At 36.0% G+C, this 24,771-nt stretch overlaps 1 protein-coding gene across 1 annotated transcript in view; it reads left to right on the top strand.

Annotated features, from left to right (window-relative positions):
* Window positions 1-1,218: 1,218 nt before the first annotated feature.
* LOC121487119 (olfactory receptor 6C6-like) overlaps window positions 1,219-24,771 on the top strand; it is a 45,902-nt gene continuing 22,349 nt past the window's right edge. Inside the window, exon 1 of the mRNA XM_041748562.1 lies at window positions 1,219-2,161. Coding sequence (XP_041604496.1) covers window positions 1,219-2,161 — 943 coding nt within the window. The remainder of the gene's footprint in view (window positions 2,162-24,771) is intronic.

Raw genomic sequence — 24,771 nt, 5'->3', positions numbered from 1 at the left:
AAGAGACACATTTTGGGGTGGCAGATTTTACTTTCCTACAATAATTTCTGAAGTAATCAATAGTTTTACAAAAATATTGAGGAATATTAAAAAGCAGTGACCCAAATTATGTAGACACATTAGGAATACACCTCAAAAAGGTTAATTGAAAAAATACAGAATATTTTTATTAAAATATGTTGTTTGTTTTTGTCATGTTTTCCTTTGTTGTATTTATTATATTTCATAAAAGACAACCAACCATTTGAATGCCATAGCATAGCCAGTCAAGAAAGTTGATAATAATTGTGTATTCTTAGTACAGAAAAAGATTCACCTATCTAATTAATGGAAGTCAATCCTGATTAGTCATTGACTATCATAGGAATTATATATAACTCTAAATCCTGGTTTTGAAAATCACTCGGATACAATTTTTAAAACATAGAACAACTTTGTGTCTTTTGCTCAGGTGGAATAAAAATGATGGAAAACTACACTAAAAATGATTCATATTTTTTTATTTAAATTATGCATGTAGACTTGAGTCGACTCAGGAAGAATGGGTAAAAATGCATATTAGTCAAAGAAAATATTCAAGTTCAAAAGAAAAAATTGTGAGAAATATTACAATAAAGAGAACAAATGGTTAGGAAAGAATTTAGAATTATCTTTAGCATGTAATTATGTATCATTGTAAATTTCAGATGGAAAAATAATTTACAAATAGATAAATTAGAGAATATATGTCCTTTTCCACTTTAGGTAAATATATAAATATTTAGGTTAATATATATATTTAGTTAAAATATGTAATTAGTATATATATTCATTTAGGTTTTTATTTTATTTTATTTTATTCATGAGAGACACAGAGAGAGAGAGAGAGAGGGGCAGAGACACAGGCAGAGGGAGAAGCAGGCTCCATGCAGGGAGCCCGATGTGGGACTCGATCCTGGGACCCCAGGATCACACTCTGGCCGAAGGCGGCGCTAAACCGCTGAGGCACCCAGGCTGCACCTATTCATTTAATTTATATGTATTTAGGTTAATTTCTATATATTCAATTTATATACATTTAGGCCTATTTATATATATTTAGGTTTTATATAGTTATATATATGTTAATGTGTGTATATATAGGTTAATTTACATTACGCTACAGTATATTATATTCATGTATATGTTTGACTTTGTCCTCTTTTCTTATGTGTATTTGATAAGGCTTATAAAAGAGAGATGAAAAACCATTCAACGGAAATAGTGTTTATTCTCATAAGACTGATGGATGACCCACAATTGCAAGTTGTGATTTTTGTGTTTTTATTTCTTAATTACACATTGAGCCTGATGGGGAACTTAACCATTATCCTCCTCACTCTGCTGGATCCTCACCTCAAGATGCCAATGTATTTCTTTCTCCATAATTTCTCATTTTTAGAAATCATATTCACAACGGTATGTATTCCCAGATACTTGAAAACCATAGTGACTAAAGAAAAAAACATTTCATATAATAACTGTGTGGCTCAATTATTTTTTATTCTTTTACTGGGAGTTGCAGAGTTTTACCTTCTGGCTGCTATGTCCTATGACCGCTATGTTGCCATCTCTAAACCCTTGCATTACCCAATCATTATGAACAGCAGAGTGTGCTATTGGCTTGTACTTTCTTCCTGGCTGACTGGATTCCTAATCATCTTTCCCCTATTGCTCATGGGACTCAAGCTGGATTTCTGTGCTTCCAAAATGATTGATCACTTTATGTGTGAAACTTCCCCCATCCTGCAGATATCCTGCACAGACACACATGTCCTAGAATTGATGTCTTTCACATTCGCTGTGATGACACTTGTGGTCACATTGGTGTTAGTGGTTCTCTCCTACACTTGCATCATGAAGACCATTATGAAATTCCCTTCTGCTCAGCAAAGGACCAAAGCTTTTTCCCCCTGTACTTCCCATATGATTGTTGTCTCCATGACATATGGGAGCTGCAACTTTATGTATATTAAGCCATCTGCCAAAGAAAGGGTAACTGTATCCAAAGATGTAGCTTTGCTGTATACCTCAATTGCCCCTTTACTAAATCCCTTCACTTATACCCTAAGGAACCAGCAGGTGAAAGAAATCTTTTGGGATATGTTACAAAAAAGGTTGTGTTTTTCAAAAAAAAACAATTGTAATAATTGCTACAAATCACAACATTGCCATAAAAACAAAAAATCTTTCATTCATTTCTTTTTTAAAAAAGATTTTATTTATTTGAGATAGAGAGTGGGAACAGAGTGGGGGCCAGAGGGAGAGGGAGAAGCAGGCTCCCTGCTGAGCAAGGAGTCCCATGCTGGGCTTGATCCCAGGACTCTGGGATCATGACCTGGGCCAAAGGCAGACACTCAACGAACTGAGCCACCAGGTGCCCTTATTCATTTCTTCTGATCATGTGTTTTTTTTTTTTTTTTTTTTTTTTTTTTTTTTGTTTATGATAGTCACAGAGAGAGAGAGAGAGAGGCAGAGACACAGGCGGAGGGAGAAGCAGGCTCCATGCACCGGGAGCCTGATGTGGGATTCGATCCCGGGTCTCCAGGATCGCGCCCTGGGCCAAAGGCAGGCGCCAAACCGCTGCGCCACCCAGGGATTCCTGATCATGTTTTTCTATTTCATTACTTATCTCATGTAGGACATTCTCTTGAAGAATCCTGCTCAGTCTCACCCTCACATTGTATTCTTCCTAAAGAAAACACCCTGCTACAATAACTTACTCTCTCAAGTCGGTAATGCAAGCTTTAAATAGCTTTTTTTTTAATTTTTTTATTTATTTATGATAGGCACACAGTGAGAGAGAGAGAGAGGCAGAGACACAGGCAGAGGGAGAAGCAGGCTCCATGCACCGGGAGCCCGACGTGGGATTCAATCCCGGGTCTCCAGGATCGGGCCCTGGGCCAAAGGCAGGCGCTAAACCGCTGCGCCACCCAGGGATCCCTAAATAGCATTTTTTAAATAGTAAATTTATTTTTTATTGGTGTTCAATTTAAATAGCATTTTTATTGTATATTAGCTACTAGAAACCATAACTTTAAATAAAATATGCCTTTTATAAGTATAATTTGCTATATGTAATTTGTTAATTGATTAAACATATATTGTGTATCTCTCTTATTTCAGATGTTGCAAGGCTCTCAATCCTTATGCTTGAGAAGCTTGTCCCTAAGTAAGGAGACAAACACCTAACTCTAAGATTGATATATAGTGTATAATTAGTGTTGTCATAAAGGGATATTAAAATACGATAGGGCAGGGATCCCTGGGTGGCTCAGCGGTTTAGCGCCTGCCTTTGGCCCAGGGCGCGATCCTGGAGTCCCGGGATCGAGTCCCACGTCAGGCTCCCGGCATGGAGCCTGCTTCTCCCTCCTCCTGTGTCTCTGCCTCTCTCTCTCTCTCTCTCTCTCTCTCTGTCTATCATAAATAAATAAATAAATCTTAAAAAAAAAATACGATAGGGCATACCGTATAGCTTCTAAGTAATTTTGGAGTTCTGGGAGGACTTTTAGAAGAAGGTAATAATTATATTGAGGCTAAAAATATACATAAGGAAAGAAGACTGAGTTATAAATGTATGCAAATAGCACAGAGGTGTTAGATAATGACACACATTTGGAGAATTCATATATCTAATGTTTTAAAAAAGGGTTTTCGAGATATTCAGCCTGAATCCACTAAAGGTTTTCTTACAAATACAAAATGGAATACTGCACAGAATATATAAAATTTTTGTGCCTCAGATTTTCCAAATATAAAGTAGGAGAAGAATTCTTTTTTTTTTTTTTTGAGAAAAATTCTTTTAAAGTTTTTATTTTATTTATTTTAGAGAAAGTGTGTGGGAGGGGGTAGGGGTGAGCAGGGGGAAAAGGAAGTGGACTCCACACTGAGCCTGGAGCCCATGAGGGGCTTGATCTCAGGACACTGAGATCAGGATCTGAGCCAAAACCAAGAGTTGGATGCTTAACAGTTGAGCATCTGGGGACTCCTAAAGTAGAAGAAATTTAATCCACATCTCATAGTTCATTAAATATATGCTATTAAAACTGTTTAGCACTCAGTAAAAGATATCACTTATTTTGAATGCTCAAAAATGTGGTTCAATTAGTACTTCATATGCTGTTATACAGATAGAGAAAACAAGCCTAGAGAAATTGAAGGGATTTGTATACCACAACTGTATTTTGGACTTAAACTTAGTATTTTAGTAATGTTGAAAGGTTTTGTGTAAGACTCACCTTGGTAGTCTTACAAATGTAGATTATATTATTCCTACTTCTTTCATTCCTATGTCTGGAATATAACCAATATAATCTATGTTACTAATCTGTTTTCTAAAATTGTAAAATAAATGCAATGTTTTCCATAGCAGCATAGTGTCAAATCATTACCTGATATAAGGTTTATTTGCCAAAATCTTTCTCTCAATTCCAGGTTGTTTTCTACCTAGCAAAATTATGTTAAGTAATTCTGACCTGAAGAAAAAGTGCACAGATTCTTTTCCTTTGGAAACAATGGTGTAAGCCCCCATATTAAAAAATTCAGCAAACTTCCAGCCAGGAAAGATTTATTTCCTGTGTAGATATTCCACCCTCAATTTTGGTTTAGGGAAGTGATAGAACCATATCTTTCATCTACCTCATTTCTTTTTGTTCGTGGTAATTAGATTAATAGTTCAATCTGTTTAGAAACCCTATGTAAATGCATCTGACCTCAATTGCTTGCCACTGTTTTTAGAATTTGACAAACAAAAAAACTGACTTTGGTTTTTTTTTTTAATTTTTATTTATTTATGATAGTCACACAGAGAGAGAGAGAGGCAGAGATACAGGCAGAGGGAGAAGCAGGCTCCATGCACCAGAAGCCCCACGTGGGATTCGATCCCGGATCTCCAGGATCGTGCCCTGGGCCAAAGGCAGGCGCTAAACCGCTGCGCCACCCAGGGATCCCTGACTTTGGTATTTTTATAGAAATTTTGGTCAAAAGGGAATTCTCATTTGACTTACAAATTTGCAAGCAATTTTTAAATTTATTACTAAAAATATGATTACTCTTTTTTTTAAATTAATTTATTTATTTATGATAGTCACAGAGAGAGAGAGAGGCAGAGACTCAGGCAGAGGGAGAAGCAGGCTCCATGCACCGGGAGCCTGACGTGGGACTCGATCCCGGGTCTCCAGGATCGCGCCCTGGGCCAAAGGCAGGCGCCAAACAGCTGCGCCACCCAGGGATCCCCAAAATATGATTACTCTTACTTTCATTCAATGATTCTGAGAATCTTCTAAAACTATTAAAAACATTTTTCCAATACTCTAATCTCATAATTCTAATTTCCATTTCTTCTGAAAGCTTCATAATTAGGAATTTCAAGTCCTTGGAAAACACGATTATTGCTTATATTAAAAGAGTAAATTTATTTGAACCCTTTTATTCACTAATAAGGGTTGCAATATTCAAATAGTTAATGTATAACTACAGAAATCCTTAAGGACATCTGCAAAGAGTCTGTGAAGTACTAGTCCAAAGATAAACATTTGCTTGAAGAACCACAAGAAAAAAATTCAATTGCACTCAAGCCAGTATAAAATAGTGAAAGGGAATAAAGGGGAAAGGAGAAAAAATGAGTGGGAAATATCAGAAAAGGAGACAGAACATGAAAGACTCCTAAATCTGGGAAATGAACTAGGGGTGGTGGAAGGGGAGGTGGGCAGTGCGTGGTGGTGATTGGGTGACGGGCACTGAGGTGCGCACTTGACAGGATGAGCAACAGGTGTTATTCCATATGCTGGCAAATTGAACACCAACAAAAAATAAATTTATAAAAAGAAACAAAGTGACAAAGAAGAAGTCAAACTCTCCCTCCTTGCAGATGACATGATACTGTACATAGAAAACCCAAAAGACTCCACCCCAAGATTGCTAGAACTCATGCAGCAATTCGGCAGTGTGGCAGGATACAAAATCAGTGCCCAGAAATCAGTGGCATTTCTATACACCAACAATGAGACTGAAGAAAGAGAAATTAAGGGGTCAATCCCATTTACAATTGCACCCAAAAGCATAATATACTTAGGAATAAACCTAACCAAGGAGGTAAAGGATCTATACCCTAAAAACTATAGAACACTTCTGAAAGAATTTGAGGAAAACACAAAGAGATGGAAAAATATTCCATGTTCATGGATTGGCAGAATTAATATTGTGAAAATGTCCATGCTACCCAGGGCAATTTTCAGATTCAATGCAATCCCTATCCAAATACCATGGACTCTCTTCAGAGAGTTGAAACAAATAATCTTAAGATTTGTGTGGAATCAGAAAAGACCCCGAATAGCCAGGGGAATATTAAAAAAGAAAACCAGAGCTGGGGGCATCACAATGCCAGATTTCAGGCTGTACTACAAAGCTGTGGTCATCAAGACAGTGTGGTACTGGCACAAAAACAGATACAGAGATCAATGGAACAGAATAGAGAATCCAGAAGTGGACCCTCAACTTTATGGTCATAATATTCGACAAAGCAGCAAAGACTATCTCCTGGAAAAAGGACAGTCTCTTCAATAAACGGTGCTGGGAAAATTGGGCATCCACATGCAGAAGAATGAAAGTAGACCATTCTCTTACACCATTCACAAAGATACACTCAAAATGGATGAAAGATGTAAATGTGACACAAGAATCCATCAAAATCCTAGAGAAGAATACAGGCAACACCCCTTTTGAACTTGGCCACAACAACTTCTTGCAAGATAAATCTATTAAGGCCAGGGAAACAAAAGCAAAAATGAATTAAAGGGACTTCATCAAGATAAAAAGCTTCTGCACAGCAAAAGAAACAGTCAACAATCAACCTACAGGATGGGAGAAGATATTTGCAAATCACCTATTAGATAAAGGGCTAGTATCCAAGATCTACAAAGAACTTATTAACCTCAACAGCAAAAAAACAGACAATCCAATCATGAAACGGGCAAAAGGCATGAACAGAAATCTCACAGAGGAAGACATAGACATGGCCAACAAGCACATGAGAAAATGCTCCGCATCACTGGCCATCAGGGAAATACAAATCAAAACCACAATGAGATACCACCTCACACCAGCGAGAATGGGGAAAATTAACATTTAATATTTTATTTATTTATTCATGAGAGACACACAGAGAGGCAGAGATACAGGCAGAGGGAGAAGCAGGCTCCACGCAGGGAGCCCGACGTGGGACTGGATCCCAGGTCTCCAGGATCACTCCCTGGGCCAAAAGCAGTGCTAAACCACTGAGCCACTCGGGCTGCCCAAGCTAACACATAATTAAATAAATATAAACTATACATAAGTATAGTTATTACAATACATGGCATATATAAAATGAGATAATCAGATTATTTTGGTTTGCACAGCTATCAAATTAGAGATCACTTTGAAAGAGTGTTTTTTTTTTCTTAGTTGTCCTCTGAAAAGTACAATTTCTACCAATGATTATAGGTCAGTTTATAGTGCTTTTAAAAAAATTGATTCTAATGGAGAATTCTTTCCTCGGTGTCTTCACATCAAATACATAAAATGATTAAAATTTAATAATGGGCCCCAGATAAGACTATGTTTTCTGCTCTGAGAATATAAATATAATTATTTCCAATCTCAAAAACATACATTATTATTTCAAAGACATATAAGTAAAAATAAACATACAAGTACAAATAAAATTTGTTACTAGTTATACCTAGAGGAATTTATAGGAGGATTCTAAGATAAAAAATAAGATCTGTTGTCAAAGTCATGTTACTAATTGAGTGAATAAAAGAGAGGACTGCTGTTTTTCCTTCACATTTCTTTTACATTCTCGTCATTGTGAAACAATGAATCACACATTTTTATACATTTACAAAAATTACTCCAATGGCAACAACTGTAGGAATGCTTATATCTAAAACACCTACATCATACTTTTACTATGTCAGATTATTTCTTTGTCCACCTTTCACAGATACACACACTAACCATCCCCCCAACATGCACTGTACAAACATTAGCAAGGTCATGTTACAAAACCATTAGAAGTTAGGCCTAGGTTAGATCTTGTGAATACTAATGAAGCTTTTAAAAGGTAATTTTTCAATACTAAATTTTCATTGTATTGTTTTCTTGATTTCCCTTAAATCAAAATTTAAAGGTTAAAAAAATAAGTTTAATACCATAATTGTAAAAATAGGAGAAAATGGGTTAAAATATATCTAATGGAAATATGGCCTTTATTTTTTTATTATTTTTAAATTTTTTAAATTGATTTTTTCATGAGTGATAGAGGGAGAGACACAGGCAGAGGGAGAAGCAGGCTCCATGCAGGGAACCCAACGTAAGACTCGATCCTCGGTCTCCAGGATCATACCCTGAGCTGCAAGCAGTGCTAAAGAGCTGTGCCACCTGGGCTGCCCAAATATGGCCTTTAAATTTGAGACATACCAATTACTTTCATCGTTTTGAGTCCTAAATCAGTCTACCATACACTTAAACATCACACTTTTTTCTTGAAGATGTTAAACAAATTTATTCAAAGTAGCTCTATTTCAATATTTAACTCTTTTATTATCATGCTGAACAAACAACACTAGCATTCAGATCCTCTCTGAATGAATCCCTCTATCCCACAATCTATGATTGTTTTTCTTATCTACTCACAGCAACTTTGTAAATGGTTTTAGGGCTTTTTTTTCCCCAGATTTTTAGACTAGTATATTAAATTTCCCCATTACTACAATTTACTTTTTTTATATATTGAATGTTTTTCTTAGTATTATTCACAATGCTGTATAAAATTCATCAACACTTAATCCCATTGAATATTTATGCTTTCTGTGCCCTGAAGGAAAATATCTAAAGATTAGGAAGAGTTCCCAGAAGATATGAGATCCAAGAACACAATTCCCAAAGGGTCACAAATTTATGCATTATACGTGAGTTCTCCCCAGGCACTAAATACTTAAAAGAAGAAATTTATATATATATTTTTTCAAAACTACTTTTAATTGTGTCTCTAAAACTTTCAGTATAGATTTCCTTAATCTGTGTTTGGCTTTCCACACAGATGTATTTTGATATCCCAAGTACAGAGAAATACAAGAAATTGGAAGTTGAAAAAGAAAAGATTATTTTAATTGGTAATAACAAGTGACAATATTAGTTGGAGAATTTATTAGCCTGTCATAGCCTGTCAATTGTACTTGAAATACCTGACATTTTATATCCTATGTACTACTTTTTTTCTATTCTGAATTCAGTCTTTCCTCCAAATAGTCTTTTTTATATAAATTTTTATTTATTTATGATAGTCACAGAGAGAGAGAGAGAGAGAGAGAGAGAGGCAGAGACACAGGCAGAGGGAGAAGCAGGCTCCATGCACCAGGAGCCCAACGTGGGATTTGATCCTGGGTCTCCAAGATCGCGCCCTGGGCCAAAGGCAGGTGCCAAACCGCTGCGCCACCCAGGGATCCCTCCAAATAGTCTTTACAAAATGATCTAGTAGATCTTAAGCTGATATTTCATGACACTCAAGCATTCTCCACTTCCTCTGTATTAATGGAATATTTATCTATGTAAGCTAACCTTCCTTGCAACTTGTGACCATGTGACTAAATTATGAGCAAAGGATCTAAGAGGAGATGTTGTGCAATTTCCAAGTATTATCCTTTGATAAAAAGGGTTTGCCCTCTTCTTCCTCTCTACCTACTCTCATTGTTGTGATGATATCAGCACATGGGATGCCAAGCCATTTGGAGCCATGAGTATGGGTAATGATACTAGGAATACACTGACTACTCAACAAGAGAGAGCACACCCAGGTTCCTGACACAATTGCAGCTCCTACCCACTTAGAAACACAGTGACTTCATGGAGGAGCTTCAACATACCAGCCTTAACATTTAAACAAGATAAAAATAAAGTCACTATTGTTTAAAGTGCTGTGATATTTGTCTTTCTCATACTCTACCAAATCCATGGTATTAATCAAAACCTGAGTAGGGTCTGAACTTTTACCTTGAGTCTAACAGGTTGACCCACCATCATTTCATAGATACTGACAGATATACCCTACTGAGTCAATGACAGAAAACTTTATTATTTATTATATAGCAGGAAGCAGGAGCTTCATGTTCTCATCAGCTCCCTTTACCCCTAAATTCTCTGCAGGGAAGGACCCTAATGGATATTGTGGTTTACACAAGGCACCTACATCTAAGCCTGAGGATCCTCTAAGCTAGCAATTATCAGTCTTTTAAAGAGAAAAATATGTCTGATTTTGCCCTACTAGAAGACAGTATCTTTAATATTCTGCTAAGGGGAAATAATCTCCTAAATCTGTTACAAACATTCTTGAATAGAGAGTCCAGAACAAAAACTATCAAAATATGTGGAAATGTTTCAGAATGTCCTCCCACCAAATCCACCCCTCATTTCTAAACCTCAGCTTCTGCTGCAAATTCACCAAGGTATGCTCCTCTGTTGACCTCTCTGATTAATCTGCTGATCTCTTTTATCACTCCCAAGATGCACTGACAGTGTTCTCCAAAACGATGCAAACCAGTGACCAGCCTCACACAAGTAGAAACCCAAGAGTACCCGAAGTCTTTTAGAAAGAATTTACAATTTTGGACGTTGGCAGCCAAGTTAAACATGCCTCATTTATATTACAGGCTAGCAGTGCCTCCAACATAGCTTTCAGCTGGTTAGTAAGACTGTGGCCTCCCAATTCAATAACTTGTTCTTGGAGGGACTGCAGGTATATTTAATCCAGTCTGTCTTTTTTGTTCAAGCCATCAACCATGTGACATTTGTCTGCTACAGTATATGACAAAATAGGAGTGAGGAAGATATTTGGAAGTGTTTTGCCTGACTAAAGTAAAAAAACCTAAGAAAGAACACATATTGGTGAAGATGTGGAGACAAAGGAAACCTTGTACACTCTTGGTGGGAATGCAAACTGGTGCAGCCACTGTGGAAAACACTGTGGAGGTTCTTCAAAAAATTAAAAATAGAACTACCATATGATCCAGCAATTCCACTACTGGGTACTTACCCAAAGAATATGAAAACACTAATTTGTTTTTTTTTTTAATTTTTATTTACTTATGATAGTCACAGAGAGAGAGAGAGAGAGAGGCAGAGACACAGGCAGAGGGAGAAACAGGCTCCATGCACCGGGAGCCCGACGTGGGATTCGATCCCGGGTCTCCAGGATCGCGCCCTGGGCCAAAGGCAGGCGCCAAACCGCTGCGCCACCCAGGGATCCCTGAAAACACTAATTTGAAAGGATATTTGAACCCCTATGTTTACTGCAGCACTTTTTACAATAGTCAAATTGAAGCAACTACTGACTGATGAATGGATAAAGATATGATATCTATCTTCAATTATAATATTATACTTATATAAAATATAAATATAATGTAAAATTATATATTATGCATATTATGTATATTAATATTATGTGATATTATGTATTATTATGTAATATAGTAATCTTTTATGTACATTATTATGTATAATAATATGTATATAATATTGTATGTGTGTAATACATAATATTATACATATTATGTATATTATATATACATATATATACATATATATATATATACAATTGAATAGTACTCAGCCATAAAAAAGAATGAAATCTTGTCATTTGCAACAACATGGATGAATCTAAAGGATATAATGCTAAGTGAAATAAGTCAGAGAAAGACAAATACCATAGAATTTCACTCATAAGTGAAATTTAAGAAACAAAACAAAGAAAAAAAGGCAACCAAAAAGTAGATTCTTAACTATTGAGAACAAACAAACTAGAGGGAAGGCAGGTGGAGTGATGGGTAAAATAGATGAAGGGGATTAATAACACACCTAATATGATGACGACTGAGTAATGTATACAATTGTTGTTCACTATGTTGTACATTTGAAGTGAATATTGAAATGTTAATTTTATTGGAATTAAAAGAGAAGTGAGAGAAGTGACAAGGAAGTGCTAGAATGGCCCCCTATTGTCTCTGTTACATTCACAGAACCATCTGGTGGAGGATGGCTTACCTGACAGGCAAGTATTTTTAAGGCTTTTGCACTGGAGTATTTGTCTTCTGCAGGTAGGCTCTAGGAACAGTTCTTAATGACAAAGATCATTAACAGTTTTCTGAGGTCTAAGGTGTCCTCCTGCCTGATGCTGGGTTTTTCTCTGTCTCCACTTCCACAAAATCTGAGTAGTCCATTCCAGGGCTGTAATTTCACTGGTTTCCAGTTATCCCCTACTGATACTCAGACCTTTCATCTAGAAGGGTCAGGTGCATGAGGGACAAGGACATTTTTATAAAACTTATCCAGAATTAAGCTTAAATCTATTAGACTCCTTGTGGCCATGTTATCACCTAGAATGTGTATCAAACAAACTAATTTGAGTTTGTTAAAGCAATAAGATAACAACGTTTTGGGTGATATCATTAAATTTATTGGACTTGTACCCTTAGGTTCCTATAGATTATGACAGTTTCTTAGACATTCTTATTTTGATAACCAAGACAATTTTGAGAAGTACTTGTCAAGCAACTTCTAGAATCTCACTTTATTGGAATTTGTCTGTTCTGGATACTCTCAGGTGACGAGCAAGGGAATATATGTTTATACCTAACCAGATCTATACACACAAATATGTGTTTGCATACGTATTCTTCTGTATCTATGTTAAGCTACTCATGAATTCATACTAATATATTCCACTTTAACCCAATATCACATGAATCATTCTACATTTGTCCTCTTGCTCATATGTATCACTCCAGCAGTGAAACAATGGCTCCTACCATCTGCCAATGACTCAATTATTACATTACAATAGAAATGTATTATAGGAAGCAACTTCATCAACCAGAATATGGGAATTTTGACTTGAGTCTTACTAATTCACTCATTTCTACACATAGGTTAGCATCTTTTCTTCCCCTTCTCCATTCAGTGAGGTTGTTTCATACATTCATAATACTATTAAATACTTCTGCATTATATTTTAAGATCCTGGATCTATTTTTTAAATTTGCACACATTAGAGTTATTCTTTGTGTTGTAATGTTCTTTCTACTTGTTTTGGCAACTGTAGTGTGATATAACCATGACCACTGTAGTATCATATGCAATCGCTTTCCTACTCTAATAATTTATAATATGCAATCCACTTATATATCCCTTAACTGTGTAACTGTTGAAGATCCAGAAGAAAATTATTTGTACAAGGTATTGATTCACAAGGAGGTATGAACAACATTGAAAGGAATCGTAATTGCTGGTCTGAAATGAAAGTGGGATATTTATAGTGATTCTACTGCATCTGAAAAGTCATCCTAAATACATTAACACGGATATGCTCAGAGCCAAGTAGCAAACCATGGAGTTCACCCTCATTAACAAATAATACATCAAAGCATCTTTCCTCGGCAAAACTGCAGTATTTGGTACCACCATCAAATACTTTTAAAAATGATGTAGGAATGGTGATCCATTCCACATAACGATTTAATTAAAATATTTACCTGCTCTACCCCAGATGCATCTTAAAGCATGACAGTAGATTCATATACCGAATTAGTTGGTAACACCAATTGCAACTGTGTTTTAAATTATGGCCCATTTGTTAGTTTAAATCCAAAACAGTCTTGGGACTAAATACTAAGTTATTGAATTCTGAACCTATTTTTATGGACTAATAGAACATAATAGGTAGATTGCATCACCTTAATATAGTAAAGTAGACAAGATAGCAGACCTTCATCCTGGCTTTAGGGTCATCTCTGGCCTTTTGATATAATTTAGACCATTGACAAGCAAACCACAACCTTCAGGACAAGCCCACAGGCTGTTTTTGTACAGCCTTATCTCTAGGGATGGTTTTTAGATTCAAGGGGTCAGAAGAGGAAGTAGGGAGAATAGGGCAATGGAGGAAGCATTTAATGGTATATTTTCAAAAAATGTATCAGAGAATCAGAATTTCTCACACAAAGTATTTTTTAAATACACATTTTTAAATACACATTAAATATACATTACAAGTAGACAGATTCCAAATTTCTCTTTTCTATGATAACAAAACCCATCAATAGTATGCTTTCATCAAGACATTTCCCCCACTCTGTCCCAAAATGCATGAATTTTAATAGTATATAAAAAAGTAACAAGTTTTCAAAAGAAATGTGTTAAGCTGAAGAAATTTCAAAATTGTTTGCTTGAAATTATTGCCATGGTTATTGTTACTGAAGATTACATAAGTTCATTGAGTATGAAAACGCTCATCCACCCATTTGGAAAACCTGGAAATATTTTAATCTCTATTAAAATATTCCAAATAAAGACTTTCTGTCCACTTTAAAACTATTTATATAGAAATTAAAATTTAAGCAGAAGATTTACATTAGAGAAGACAGAAATGTAGTAATTTAATATCAAAAAATTCAAATAGGACAGAAGAAAAATTATTGTCATTTTCACTTCTGATGTGACTGGCATGCATTGTGAAGCGTCCATTTTGAGCTATGAAGGCCCTTCCAAGTATAAAGATCAAATAGGCTTAGAATAAGACTTTCACATAATTTATCACAAAATTAAGGTATTAAAAAAATTAAGCTATTTGCAAATATAATAATATATGTTTTAACAAATTGAATCTAATAGTACCATTAACATTAAAATTAATTTATATCACAGTTATACTATAAAATATATTGATTCTTTTGCCTAATTTCCTTGCTCAATTTCTATTTTTCTATTAACATGTTTAAATATTCTATACTATAGTAAATATATAATTTATGAACAAATATACATATAGTATGAAATTGAAGTGTTTTGTTTGAGTTTTGTTTTTTTACTGGTAGAATGTGTGAAAGAATAATAATAACAAGGTAAAGAAATTTAGAAACTGATTGTTTGAAATGATTGCCATGATCTCTATTTACAGAAACAAAAAAAATTCCATATTATTTAAGGACATAGTGATTCAATTTCCCTCATAGTTATAGATCTATTATCATTTTTTATTTTGCCTTGAGTCAGTGACAGTTTGTGGGTTCCTAGAAATATATGCTTTTCAGCTAAGTTTTAAAAATCTAGGTGGTGCATTAACTCTATATAGAATATGTGTAAAATTGAATCTCTGAATTCCACAACAGTGGAAAGGAACATGGAAAATTTAAAGTCTAACTTTGTCTTCCTCTGAGAGAATTTTAAGAGGAAATAGATAAAACACCAAATAAAGACACAAATGATTTTGGCCCAAATAAGGGAGAGATAGGGGAGAGAATGAGGCTTTGGAGATTAGTCAGGCCACATGAAAATTATGTCAGGAAGAATAGTCAATATTATTTTGAATACAAGCATTGAAGCACCCCACATTTCTTGCTTTATTTTACTCATGATCTCAGTAATATCACTAAAATGGTTCACTTCACTGAGAAAATCTCCATCTTTTTGGTCATGTGCATAAAAGCGTCTTTCACTTGTTTGTTTCTCAGTGTATACATGAAGGGATTCAACATGGGGGCAACAGAGGTATTGAGCAGGGCTATCCCTTTATTTAAAGATACTCTGCATGGAGCCTGCTCCTCCCTCTGCCTGTGTCTCTGCCTCTCTCTCTGTGTTCTCATGAATAAATAAATAAAATCTTAAAAAAAAATAGAAACAAAGAAATAGAAAAAATGTCATAATATTTTGACTTACATCTTCTATAGTTGCATTTTTTGCAGTCTAGTTAGTTTACATTAATATCTTATAACATCAAGTGACTCATTCTTCTTGTTAAATGCATCTCCTTTCTGTTTATTGCTCCTTACGATAGTATTCTGCAAGTCAGATTTCAGCTGAGGACTCTTGGCCTTTTAAAAAACTTGAACTTCTCGCCCCCGCTTCAGCCGGGCTCCGCGCGGGGCCCCTCCCCTTTGGATGCCTTTTGTTTCTTTATTTCTTCCCCCCCCCCCCCCCCCATGCGGAGAAAAGGGAACCCTCTTCCACTGTTGGTGGGAATGTGAACTGGCGCAGCCACTCTGGAAAACTGTGTGGAGGTTCCTCAAAGAGTTAAAAATAGACCTGCCCTATGACCCAGCAATTGCACTGTTGGGGATTTACCCCAAAGATTCAGATGCAATGAAACGCCGGGACACCTGCACCCCCATGTTTCTAGCAGCAATGTCCACAATAGGCAAACTGTGGAAGGAGCCTCGGTGTCCATCGAAAGATGAATGGATAAAGAAGATGTGGTTTATGTATACAATGGAATATTCCTCAGCCATTAGAAATACCCACCATTTGCTTCGACGTGGATGGAACTGGAGGGTATTATGCTGAGCGAAGTAAGTCAATCGGAGAAGGAAAAACAGTGTATGTTCTCATTCATTTGGGGAATATAAATAATAGTGAAAGGGAATATAAAGGAAGGGAAAAGAAATGTGTGGGAAATATCAGGGAGACAGAACATAAAGACTCCTAACTCTGGGAAACGAATAGGGGTGGTGGAAGGGGAGGAGGGCGGGGGGTGGGGTTGACCGGGTGACGGGCACTGAGGGGGACACTTGACGGGATGAGCACTGGGTGTTTTTCTGTATGTTGGTAAATTGAACACCAATAAAAATTAATTTATAATAAATAAATAAATAAATAAATAAATAAATAAATAAATAAAATGAACTTGACCTAAACATCTGACGCCCATACAAGAGGGATTCAGTGCTTTCACCAAACCTCTGAAAACTCTTCAAGATTGAAATCCTCATGACCACCTGTAGGTCTGCTTTTCCCTTTTTCCTGAAGACTTGCGTTTACTTTTGTCTCACTCACGTGTTATTCTCTTTTCACTGCTATGGACCCAAGCAGATAGGAAGTATATCCTCATGCGTGATGACTATATTATATAGCATGCTTTATTTAGTTTTTGCAGGAGAGTTCTAGAAAACAAGACACTTAAAAAATGTTATCTACTCATACCTGGTAATTTGTTTCCATGTCATTGTGTTGCTCTGTTGCCATAGTGGCCTCTTCCCTCTTAGTCCTGTCCTCCCTCTTTTCTCTTATTCTCTTGTGTTTTGCTTAGCCTCTTAAAATTCAGAATTGTGTTAACCTTTTCATTTTTTTCTCATCTTCCATCTTTTTCCATACCATGCCTACACTCGCATGTTTATCACCTTAAATGTCTATCACCAATTCTTTCTAAAGTGTGATGATATCATGACCGTATTTTCCTTAAGAAGAATATCATGTCATATCTTACATTGCATTTTAAACATAACATTTCATATAGTCCAGTTCGGCTGTTAAAAATATACAGATATCTCCAGTGGTTATAAGTAATTACAATACAACTAAGATTTCCCCTCTCTTTCTCCCTTTATTTCATTCTTTACTTACCTATTTTCCTTTCTTTCCCCCAGACCCTTCACTGTATTATTTTTTTTGTTTTTTTATTTATTTATTTTTAATAATAAATTTACTTTTTATTGGTGTTCAATTTGCCAACATACAGAATAACACTCAGTGCTCATCCCATCAAGTGCCCACCTCAGTGCCCATCACCCATTCACCCCCACCCCCACCCCCGCCCTCCTTCCCTTCCACCACCCCTAGTTCATTTCCCAGAGTTAGGAGTCTTTATGCTCTGTGTTCCTTTCTGATATTTCCTACCCATTTCTTCCCCCTTCCCTTCTATTCCCTTTCACTATTATTTATATTCCCCAAATGAATGAGAACATATAATGTTTGTCCTTCTCCGATTGACTCATTTCACTCAGCATAATACCCTCCAGTTCCATCCACGTCCAAGCAAATGGTGGGTATTTGTCATTTCTAATGGCTGAATGGCTGAGTAATATTCCATTGTATACATAAACCACATTTTCTTTATCCATTCATCTTTCTTTTTTTTAAGATTTTATTTTATTTACTCATGAGAGATACAGAGCAAGAGAGAGAGAGGGGGGCAGAGGGAGAAGCAAGCTCCATGCAGGAAGCCCAACGTGGGACTGGATCCCGGTCTACAGGATCAGGCCCTGGGCTGCAGGCGGCGCTAAACCGCTGCACCACCGGATCTGCCCTCCATTCATCTTTCGATGGACACCGAGGTCCTTCGACAGTTTGGCTATTGTGGACATTGCTGCTAGAAACATCGGGGTGCAGGTGTCCCGGCCTTTCATTGCATCTGTATCTTTGGGGTAAATCCCCAACAGTGCAATTGCTGGGTCGTAGGGCAGGTGTTGGTGGGAATGTGAAATGGTGCAGCCACTCTGGAAAACTGTATTATTTTTTTGGTCATCACATTGAAAATGTCTACATTCTGGCCACTAAAGCACAATTTATGCTCAGTAATCAGGTTTTTGAAATCCAAATTTGATCTATTTTCTTTTTTCAAGGTTGGTCTATTTTTTAAGGTCAAAAGCATAGGGAAATGTCAATCAGCAAAGGATGAATTTCATAGGGTGCCAAATTATAAAGTTAGAAGTGAGAATTCATACATGAATACTCCCAGGCTAAATTTAAATTACAAAATTGCAAACAAAAACAAAACAAAACAAAACAAAAATCACCCAAATAAAACAAAACAAAACAAAACAAAAAACTATTGTAAACTGCTTGACATCGTTATTTTGCTTGAATTCCGAATAAAATACTTGGTAAATGTTGGTAAAATAGTCATTGTTTCTGACCATTTTTATAAATGCAGGGACTTCTGTAATTACTTTGGCAATTTATAGGTAAGAGAGAAGTGATTCCTTTGGGATATGAAAACTGGATATTTCATGAAATGTTTAAATTCTATTGAATTCAATAAGAGGACATTTCTCAAATTTATGACTAATTATTTTTTCCTATTATGTCATATTTTATATTCCAGTGTCATATTTTATAATATTCACACTGACCCTGTATATTAAAGGCATATATAATTATAATTATCTCAGGAAAACAATATATTTATTTAATAAAATAAATTTCTGAGATTCTGTTGAATGCTGTGAAGGATATCTATTCAAAGCTTGATTCCTACAAAATGAAAGTTCAGAGATTTCTTTATAAGATAACTCATTTGAGTAAAAAAGATAGTTCTAACTTCATGTCATATATCTCAATGGCTTACAAAGGAATCAACTTTTTTGTCCAGCTTCATGAAATTAGGTTAGTATGACGAAAATAAAAATTTTCCCAAACCTTGTTATTGTCCTTAGTAGCAATTTCATTCTCAACTGTCTTCTTTTGATTCAAGTCTCGAAACAGAGGCAATTTCTGAATACTGCATATCCATCATATTTTTTATATTCCTTTAACCTGCTTTTATCTTGCATTCTCATCCAAAATACATTAACCCCAACATCTTACACTCAAGATGTGTTAGCTTAAGTTTCCAAGATCTATAAAGAACTTATTAAACTCAACACCAAAGAAACAAACAATCCAATCATGAAATGGGCAAAAGACATGAAGAGAAATCTCACAGAGGAAGACATGGACATGGCCAACATGCACATGAGAAAATGCTCTGCATCACTTGCCATCAGGGAAATACAAATCAAAACCACAATGAGATACCACCTCACACCAGTGAGAATGGGGAAAATTAACAAGGCAGGAAACAACAAATGTTGGAGAGGATGTGGAGAAAGGGGAACCCTCTTGCACTGTTGGTGAGAATGTGAACTGGCGCAGCCACTTTGGAAAACTGTGTGGAGGTTCCTCAAAGAGTTAAAAAATAGATCTGCCCCACGACCCGGCAATTGCACAGCTGGGGATTTACCCCAGAGATACAGATGCAATGAAATGCCCGGACACCTGCACCCCGATGTTTCTAGCAGCAATGTCCACAATAGCCAAACTGTGGAAGGAGCCTCGGTGTCCATCGAAAGATGAATGGATAAAGAAGATGTGGTTTATGTATACAATGGAATATTACTCAGCCATTAGAAACGACAAATACCCACCATTTGCTTCAACGTGGATGGAACTGGAGAGTATTATGCTGAGTGAAGTACGTCAATCGGAGAAGGACAAACACTATATGTTCTCATTCATTTGGGGAATATAAATAATAGTGAAAGGGAATATAAGGGAAGGGAGAAGAAATGTGTGGGAAATATCAGAAAGGGAGACAGAACATAAAGACTCCTAACTCTGGGAAATGAACTAGGGGTGGTGGAAGGGGAGGAGGGCGGGGGGTGGGGGTGACCGGGTGATGGGCACTGAGGTGGGCACATGACGGGATGAGCACTGGGTGTTATTCTATATGTTGACAAATTGAAGACCAATAAAAAATAAATTTATTTTAATTTTTTTTTAATTTTTATTTATTTATGATAGACACAGAGAGAGAGAGAGAGAGAGGCAGAGACACAGGCAGAGGGAGAAGCAGGCTCCATGCACCGGGAGCCTGATGTGGGATTCGATCCCGGGTCTCCAGGATCGCGCCCTGGGCCAAAGGCAAGCGCCAAACCACTGCGCCACCCAGGGATCCCAAAAATAAATTTATTTTAAAAAGATGTGTTAGCTTAAAGATTTTATCAGGACAGAAACCTAATTTCATTTCTTATTTTTTATTTTTTTTATTTTTTTTAATTTATTTATGATAGTCATACATAGAGAGAGAGAGAGAAAGAGAGGCAGAGACACAGGCGGAGGGAGAAGCAGGCTCCATGCACCGGGAGCCTGACGTGGGATTCGATCCCGGGTCTCCAGGATCGCACCCTGGGCCAAAGGCAGGCGCCAAACCGCTGCGCCACCCAGGGATCCCTCATTTCTTATTTTTTAAAGCCATACCTCCAATTTAGATTATATTAAATTTGGAGAACATTTTTTGCATCACATTTAAAGTAAATATATTTATTTTTTTTAAATATTTAGAAGGAGTGGTAAAAAAAGATTTCAGTCTCATTGTTTATTTTGTGATGTTTCTAGCCTGCATGAGAAGCGCAATTGCTTCTTTTGTAGTTTTTCAGATTGCAAGAACTATCATCATTCTTGCATACTCTCCCACTGATCTCAAGAGGATTAACTGATGAAACAATTTTTAAAAGAAGGAAAGATTTCCCTGGAGATCATTGTACAAATATGTTAAAAATATGTGAATTATTTATTAAGTGAGGAAACTCTAAAATCTATAAACTCAAGTTTAAAACCAAGACAAAATCTTCTTTTTAAAGCAGCTATATATTGTAAGCCAGAAGGAGTTTTTGGAGGTTACAGCTTACATAACCATGACAAGTATACATTCCACACGGGAAATATGAAATCCCCCAACCCATATTGTGAAAGACTTTAAGGGGATTATTGCTAAAAGTTTGAATCCTGATTCAATAAGGGGCTTATATTACATTTACCTAAATTAAACCTCTCAAGGCATCCTCTAGAGTGGGAGTTATAGGGACTTAATTAGTTTCAGGATTTGAAAACCAAGACATGTCATCATTGACAAAGGAAATAATTAAATGTGTGACATACCATGGAAGGGTCAAACTCATGAGATCTAGATTGAAAGGAGATGAGTTTAGGAGTCTAATGTTTGCAGCTGTTATCTGTCTACATCTGATCTGTCGGAAATTTGGCTGATTCTACAGAAAATTTTATTTCAATTCATTTTACCTTCTTTATTTCTACTGCTAAGTACCTAAAACAAATACTACTGTTGTAACAAATAAACTTTAAAATCATTGCAATGCTACATATTAGATATTTAAAGATATTTCAATGAAGTAAAAATATATGTACAGAATGTACTATTATACTATATAACTTGGTCACTTTTCACAAATTTAACATACCCACATAAGTAGCCCTCAGATAAAGAAACAATGTTACCAATACGACGGAATCCTCCCTTTTTTCTCTTCTGGTCATTATCCCTCTCAAGGCTTAGCCACTGTGCTTACTTTCAAGGAATCAGTTCATGTTTTGAAAAGATTTAATACAATGGAAAACTATTTCCTGAAAATTTAAAGTCAAACATGCAGCATGGATGGCAGAGATTTTGTTTGTAGGGTGGGATGTGCCTACCCTACTCTACCAATCATTCAGAAATTGACTTTGAAGGTTCTTCCATCTTCAACAGGTATCTACAGTCAGCCAGCAGATGGAGGAAGAGAGAGTGGTGTCACATGGGAGGTTTTTATTGGTAAGCCTGGAGGTCGTTTTCATAATCTCCATTCATAAGAATCCAATTATAGAGCACACCAAAATGCAAAAGTCCAGGATGTCCAGTCTCAATGTGTGTCCAGCAGGAAACATTTGTGATTAGACTCAGTGTCTTCTCCAGCTGTTAACATTCAAATCCAGTCTACCATTGCCTTCCACCTGGTCTAACTAGTAGTCTGTAATAACCTTCTGAAGAATCTTTGCTTCCTTCCCTCACCCAATCTATTTTATGTAGAGAAGATAAAAGTATGTTCTCTAAAATTTAACTCATTTTTGCTACTTCTTTGCTAAAATTATGTCCTAAAACCTAATTGAATTGCAGACAATGAGTAGCCGGTAAGAATCCTTGGCACAGCTCCTCACTGCTCATCTTCATCCTCTTTCACTCTTATTTACTGTTACCAGTTGTAACGCTGACGCTCTTTCCATTCCTCAAGTTCTCTTTCACCTCTATCCTTACCTTTGCTCCTACTCTACCTCCAAATTCCAGGCCTCTAATTAAATGTATTCTCCACAAAAGAGTCATTCTCAAAAAAGACGATATGTGAGGAGAACTTTCCCTTCTTTATAGACTTTATCTCAGTCTTTTGTTCTTTATGACACCATTAATATTAATTTCTACATGTCTTTCTGCTCTCTCTCACGGTCTCTTTTATCCTTCTGTTCTAGATAACTCTTAGATAACTCTAAATCATTTCAGGGCAGAAAGTTGTCTGCTATATTTTTTCATCCCTGTATACTTAGGATCTGGGGTCTCTGGGGTATCCTTCAAACTAGCGACTGAATGTGTTGAAGAATTTAAAAAATGAGTGGTTTTTTTTTTTTTACATGAGATCAATTGGTGGTTATTCTGAAGTTTTGAGCGTGATGAAATAAGAAATAGACAATGTCATTAAGTAAATCGTAGCATAATAAGCAAAATCCTGGGAAATGAGCATGGAAGAAATTTGGAGAAGAGAGGAATAATGATGAGCTATTTTTTAAAAATATTCAATTCGAGGTGTCATCTGTATAAAAACCTTCTGGTGTAGTTCCTCCCAATTTTTAAATAAAATAAGCAGCTCTGAAAACTAATAATTCAAACTCATGCAATTCTGGAAACATTTGAAAATAACTTTAATACAAAATATTTTAAAATGAGGAAAATATCTGTTAAAAAACAATGTTATCAAGCCATGAAAAGACATGGGGGATTTTAAATGCATATTACTATGTGAAAGAAGCCAATCGGAAACGTACATACCATATGATTGTAACTCTATGGTATATTAAATAGCAAAATTATGGAAATAGAAAAAGATCAGTAGTTGCCATGGGCTGGGAAAAGGGGTTAGGGATGAATAGATATAGACAGGATTTGGGGGGCAATGAAAATTCTCTATATGATAACATAATGATGGATACGTGTCATACATTTGTCCAAACCCGAAGACTCTACGTGGGAGTGAACTGTACTGTAAACTATGAACTCTGGGTGATTATGATGAGTCAGTTAAAGTTCATCAGTTGTAACAAATGTATCACTCTGACGGGGGCTGTTGATATTGGAGGAGGCTCCAATATCACTTGTGGGTGAAAGGTTATGGAAAATCCCTGGACTTTCAAGTTTGCTGTGAACCTAAATCTGCTCTAAAGTAGTATTAGTAATAATAGTAAAAGTCTTAACTTAAAAAAAGAAAGAAAAATGAGAGAAAAATGTAAGTTTTATATCACAAAACTAGGGTCACTACCAATTGAATAAATGAACTTCAATTCCTCTTTAGTTCCTTGTCTTACCTTAAAGAAACCAATACAAATTACCCCCAAAACTGCTCTTTATGACTCTAAGGAATTGTGTGTGTACGAAATGACATCATTATTGTGTTGTTATTCCTCTTTCTCAGAATATTAATTCAGTAAATTTATGATTCTGTTTTTATTAAAGGTATACATCTTCAAAGTTCAAAAAGTCAAGAATCTAAGAATCCTATTAATGGAAATTAGTAGTCCCTTGCTCCAGCCCTCATCCACCCCAACTTCTTTTCTCCACAGCCCTCAGGTGTTAACAGTTTTGCTTCCTCTATTCTATACATTACTACTTCTTAATATGTTGAGTTAGAAATTACTTACTGGCCTAAATATGAAAGATAAGCATTTGAAATTCTTATATTTCCCATCCCTCCTATACACATCTCTTTTTTAGCTTTTTTATGATTTTGAAAATAATTGTTATTGTAATTATCAGTTGGATTTTTATACTAATTTACATTATCTTGACAGCGGAAATTTTCTTCCATCTGAGCCACATGTTGGCCTGTACTCTGTCTTTTTTTAAACAATGTTCTGTTTCCACTGGGTTTCATTTCTCATTAACATAAATGCATAGCAGATGGTAACTACACTTATTGTTGCAAGCATTTAGTAATACACCTAAGTGTCACATTACTATGTTGGGCACCTAAAACTAATATAATATTGTATGTCAACTATACCTCAATTGTTAAAAATTGCATAATGTAAAAATTCAATATTCTTTGTTCAGGTAACCTCCCAAAGTTCAGCTATGCCCTCAGTAGACTCAAA

Source organism: Vulpes lagopus, chromosome 3 (genome assembly GCF_018345385.1).
Source record: "Vulpes lagopus strain Blue_001 chromosome 3, ASM1834538v1, whole genome shotgun sequence".
Classification (NCBI taxonomy): domain Eukaryota; kingdom Metazoa; phylum Chordata; class Mammalia; order Carnivora; family Canidae; genus Vulpes; species Vulpes lagopus.
This window is presented reverse-complemented; position numbering and strand designations above follow the sequence as displayed.